Source organism: Wolffia australiana, chromosome 7 (genome assembly GCF_029677425.1).
Source record: "Wolffia australiana isolate 7733 chromosome 7, ASM2967742v1".
Taxonomy (NCBI): domain Eukaryota; kingdom Viridiplantae; phylum Streptophyta; class Magnoliopsida; order Alismatales; family Araceae; genus Wolffia; species Wolffia australiana.
This window is the reverse complement of record NC_135841.1, coordinates 2038548-2043746: the sequence shown is the minus strand read 5'-3', so window position 1 is coordinate 2043746 and position 5199 is coordinate 2038548. Positions and strand designations below refer to the sequence as shown.

Below are 5199 nucleotides of genomic sequence, written 5' to 3'. Positions count from 1 at the left end.
CAGTTTAATATTTTCTATATTAATGATGGTACTAATGACCGTTGTGTAATACGGTACTTTGTTGCAGTATCTTTGTTCGCCGTAAACCATCACAATAAACAAAAGAACAAAACTTTCATCAAGAAGACATGATTTTGTCCTTCAAAGGAAAAAGGAGGATCACTCGATATCAATAATAAACCAGAACACATGATTAGGATCATCCTGTATACCAGAAAAGTGCGATGTGAATCCAAAGCTCAAATTAAATTTAGCAAGCCGCCGACCTGATTCTTACTTAAAGAAGTGAATTATGACGAAGTGATAACTATATCTCCATGAAACGTATGTGTAAAAAGAGCTGATGAACTAATAAATAGCTAATCATAAAGTTTGGGAAAACTGTACTGAGAGCATGAAGGAAGATATCCTGGTAGGATCTTTTTGAAGCCCATCTGGCCCGCAAATCCCACTGCTCACGTCCACTCCATCAGGTTTTAGGACAGAAATGGCTTGCGCTACGTTTTCAGGCCTTAGACCACCAGCTAGAAGCCAACCTAATTTGCTCCTCACAGTCGGCATTACAAACCTCTCCCGGTCAAACCCTTTCCCACTACAAACGAAAGAGTGAATAATATTAAATATTAAGCTTAATTCTCAAATTTGAGGAGCACTGGTTCCATAGAGAGAAATATAAGTCATAAAAATGATTTAAAAAGTAGAAAAATAACCTACTTTTTCTCTTAGTAACAAAAGAACTTAAATTGGAAACGCAAGGAGCAGGTCCTACCATGTACAATCGTTTGCAATAACATAAAAAGAACAGATCGTCAGAGGAGTTTCCATCCTTGACTTCAGGCAGAAAATGTATAATTTCATTAAAAAAATAATATATATTTTTTACTGCTCTCGGACCCAATATCAAATGCAGAGAATGATAAACTGTAGAAATATCAATTGGAAACGAGAGACTGTAAAAATAATCAAACTTTTTATCTTTCAACAAAAGACATTAACATGGAAATGCAAAGAGTAGGTCCAAGAATTTTAAGCATTGGTAAGACGACAAAAATTATTAAAATCATTTTCACTCTTAAGTTCAGGATAAAAATGTCTCATTAAAGAAAAAACAATCAATAAAGAATTTCCAGAGATAAACTTGTAGCAATAACTAGTGGGGAAGAGAGCATTAAGTTCTAACCTTCCCCCTTTTGCACTGTCCACCAAAAGCCAATCAACTTGAGAACACACGTCCTCCTCAATACTGTTTAGAAGCTTCCCGTCATCATCCGCATGAAGAACGTATATAATCCTTTTTTTCAAGGACAGAAGCTTTGGAAGCATAGCCCGAGACCCCTCACCATGAAGCTGCCACAACCTAAATGCTTCAACCAATCCCCATAATCCCATAAAGGCTTACTTTTCCAAAGCACGCACATGCCAAAGAATGGCTCTATACCTGTAAAAACTCGATCTCAGCAGCCTCCGAAGCGCGAAGAATTTCATCCAAATTATCATCGACAAAAACACCCACAGGCTTGGCGCCATTTTCGCGAGCTGCTCTTGAAATTTCTCTGCCCGTCTGATGAAGGACAGATCGTTTAGAATGGGGCCAGAGAATCATGCCAATCAGGTTGGCACCAGCACTGGCCGCCAAGGCTGCGTCGCCTGGTGAAGTAATGCCACACATTTTGACAGCCACAGCCGTTGTGTGTTCTTCCCTTGACGAGCATCTAATGTGGGTAGCTCCTGGTCTCACGAGCTTATGCACAAAACTAGCTCGAGGAGTGGCACCTGAGGAGACCAAAAAAGTATAAAATATAAATGAAAATTCGAAAAATTCACTTATCCCAACTGAATGAAAGTGGCTTACACCACCAAATCGAGAGTAGACACCACTAGATACCTCAAACTGATGATCTTAAAGGATAAAAGAAGCATTTCAGATAATAAATAAAAAAATATCAACAAAAGCGAGAGTTTGTAAGATAAGAGCTCCAGCAGTACTACGTGCAAGATCTTAAAAGTTCAAGTATCTTTGTCGGAACCGCGGTGAACGAAATCAAAATGGGTGGCATAGCATCATGAGAGCAAATGAACAAGGAAGAACTCTTACATTTATCGTGAGATAACTTCAGCTGAGCAGGAAAACTGGAAGCCGCCATGGACATCTTCCTTGATAAAACACGAAGTAGAGTCTGAGAAGCCCAAACATATAAATCACGATGCATTGGTTATGGAAGGAAATAAAAACAATAAACCACATGTCCGAGAAATAGAGTTTTCCACCCACTTTTTGGATAAAATATACAATAATAACACAAAACCCAATGACCTTTAATAACATCCCGATTGCATTACAGATGAACAAGGTGACGAAGAGAGTAGTGTCATCCGCCGAACATTCCGCAAAATATTTCAGTTCAGATGCGCTGCATCCAAGTTTATTTCCAGTAGTAACGGATTTGTCAACAAGGACGAAAGAAAAATAAAGGAGCTACTAAGAAGAGACACGATTTCGCAGACTATGTTAAAGTATTTCACAATGTCGAGGATGATTTCCACAGATTCCGCAAGATAGAGATGTCAGCAGCTCTGGAACGCAAACTTAATAGATTCTTTGATTCCTACGAAGAACAAGTAGCTGATCCACAAGTTGAAAAAAGGAAATTAACAACGAGAAGCAAATCGGTTCTCCTACTTTCAACTAACACTTCAGTGAAGAAAGATTGATAAACCTTACCACAAGCTTGATCTGAACGATTAGAGAAGCTAATAGCTAAGAAATTCAAAAACAAATGCGGATGATTGGAGTGGAAACCGCAAGTGATAGAGTCAAATCCTTACTTTGATTCATACGTCGGACTACAAGTAGGCTTCGGCAAGCGTCATCGGTCACGTCACACGTCACTGTGACGGAAACGTGACAGATGACGTGACGGTGACGGTGACGGTGACGGTTTTCTGTGTTGGTGATGGTGACGGTGATGGATGACGAAGATGGCATGACGGTGACGAGACGGTGACAGGGGCCCTGGACGCGTGACGTGACGGAACGGCCGTCACGGATGACGGCCGTGATGTTATTTTCTAAAACATTTTAATAATTAATTTTTTGACGGAAAATTTTCCAAAGAAATATAATTAATTTGCAGAAAATTATGAAAAAATATAATCAGTCCTCTAAGTTTTCCATACTAAATACCATATGGAATTTAAACAACAATTCCAATAACTGTATATATTACTGTAATATTTCTTCAGAATTTATTGATGGTATATTTTATATACTATATAAATATATAATATAGTGTAGTGCGTAGTGTGTGAGATATTCAATATACAAAGGCCGAAAGATATACACATATGTTATGTTGATTAATTGAATCAATTTTCCACTTAATAATTAATTTATTGAAGGAAAATTTTCCAAAGAAATATAATTAATTTGCAGAAAAATTATGGAAAAATATAAACAGTCCTCTAAGCTTTCCATACTAAATACCATGTGGAATTTGACAGGTATTTTCAATATCTTTAGATTCTTAAGAACGAAGCAGTAGATACCCTTAGAATTTCAAAACCTTGGATTTTCAATTTTTTTAGATGCTTAAGAACAAAGCAGTACTTACTCTTAGTATGTTAAGAGAACCATGTAAACAAAAAAAGCATGGATATCAGGACACGAAGGACAGACAGAGTTAAAATACCAAGAGCACATCTGAGAGCAAAGAACAGTATTTTAAGAGAAGAAACTACTCGGGATATGAACCTTTGACTGAAAAAACAGCTTACAATAAAGCAATCCCCCAGATCCCATTCAAAAACATCTGGCCAGCATTAAATTTCCGATTCCCAACAGCACTAATTTGTCTTCCCGGATCAACGATCAAGCAAAATGAGAAAGAAAACCAGATCAAGCAAGAACATTTCCAGGAAGAGAAATCCATAAACTAGAGATGGAGGGCAAGACAAAAAAGGCCTAATATAGAGCAGAATTCGTTCAACTCATCAGGAAAACCAGCTCACCGATCCTTCAATCTAGGGGTGGTAAGGGAGAAAGGAAAACCAGATCGAACAAGAACATTTCCAGTAAGAGAAACCCACAAAACTAGAGATTCGGATCATCCTGGTTCGAAAATTTACTGCAATTGGAGGGCAAGAACACGCCACGTACAGAACAAAAACACCGCCCAGAGGAAGAAAAAGGGCCTAATGTAGAGCAGAATTCGTTCGACTCACCTGGAAAATCAGCTCACTGATCCTTCAATCTAGGGCTGGGAAGGGGCCAAGCTCGGGGAAGATGGCGAGATCACGCTAGAAGAGATCATCTGTCTAGAAGATCGATCGACTGGCTCTTATATAATGTTCTTGGACGGAACGGGATCGAACCCACTACGGCAACCGTCAACCGTTGTCCGTCATCCTCTTTGCCTCTGAACGGGAACCGTAACGAAACCCCTCAACGGTTCTTGTTCCGTTCCGTTATATTATAAATCTAATTTATTTTCAACCTATTGGAACGGGACGGAACGGGATAGAACGACACGTTCAGTTAACGGAAAATTAGATCAGATTTGATGTCTAATCCTTAGCCTGATATAATCAATTGTCCAACGATGGATTAGATCAGATTTGTCCATTCAATGTATTTAATCAATGACATTATTGGTCTTTTATGCTTAAAATAATGTTAGATTTACATTCAGAGTTTTGGATATTTAAGAAAATTGTAATAAGCAGTGTCTGCATTATGCTTGGGTAGTTTGACTATTGTAGAATGAATTTCTAATATTGGATGTTTTCAATGGTTTCAGTATCTTTAATTAGCCAATATGTGTGTGTGTGTGTGTGAGTGGAAACTTTTCGTAGTTATTTGAAGAATTACATAAATTTAATTTATTATTCAAAAAATTTCAAATTTTGAATTATTTAAATTATATTTGATATTTGAATCTACAAATACTACTTGATATACGGCGAATCATAAGACAAGTAAATAATCAGAAGGCCTTCCAAACTTATTTTTTTATTATTGGACCCTGAAATCCCTTGGAAAATAATTGGGTTCCTGGCGCTCATTTTTTGTGAAGTAAACATCACAAAATGAGTTTTTAAAGAATTCAACCAATTATTAAACCAGATGAAGAAGTAATCAATGAAGAGCGATTATTCTATCCTTATAACCTCATATATAAATCTTACTTGTTTTTGAGAAAA

General features: G+C 37.4%; 1 protein-coding gene across 5 annotated transcripts; it reads right to left on the bottom strand.

Annotated features, from left to right (window-relative positions):
• Nucleotides 1-227: 227 nt before the first annotated feature.
• On the bottom strand, nucleotides 228-4324 carry LOC144705751 (N-(5'-phosphoribosyl)anthranilate isomerase 1, chloroplastic-like). Of its 5 annotated transcripts, none has more exons than XM_078578555.1 (6): nucleotides 4222-4292; nucleotides 2827-3069; nucleotides 2096-2154; nucleotides 1439-1773; nucleotides 1181-1347; nucleotides 228-592 (listed from the first exon to the last, which is right to left on the bottom strand). In XM_078578555.1, exons 3-6 carry the CDS (start codon nucleotides 2148-2150, stop codon nucleotides 364-366), a joined length of 786 nt encoding a protein of 261 aa, XP_078434681.1. In that variant the 5' UTR covers nucleotides 2151-2154; nucleotides 2827-3069; nucleotides 4222-4292; the 3' UTR covers nucleotides 228-363. The 5 variants fall into 5 exon arrangements, with proteins under 5 accessions (XP_078434681.1, XP_078434683.1, XP_078434679.1 ...); XM_078578557.1 differs by having other exon boundaries at nucleotides 2096-2150; XM_078578553.1 differs by lacking the exon at nucleotides 2827-3069 and having other exon boundaries at nucleotides 2096-2150; nucleotides 4222-4324.
• Nucleotides 4325-5199: the final 875 nt, after the last annotated feature.

Excerpts from the sequence above, each read along its gene's own strand:
- LOC144705751 (XM_078578553.1), bottom strand. The coding sequence starts at position 2,150 with ATGTCCATGGCGGCTTCCAGTTTTCCTGCTCAGCTGAAGTTATCTCAC. Across the intron at positions 1,774-2,095 it reads GAAGTTATCTCACGATAAAT|GTGCCACTCCTCGAGCTAGT; the intron begins GTAAGAGTTCTT and ends TGGTCTCCTCAG. Across the intron at positions 1,348-1,438 it reads CTGAGATCGAGTTTTTACAG|CTTCATGGTGAGGGGTCTCG; the intron begins GTATAGAGCCAT and ends AGGTTGTGGCAG.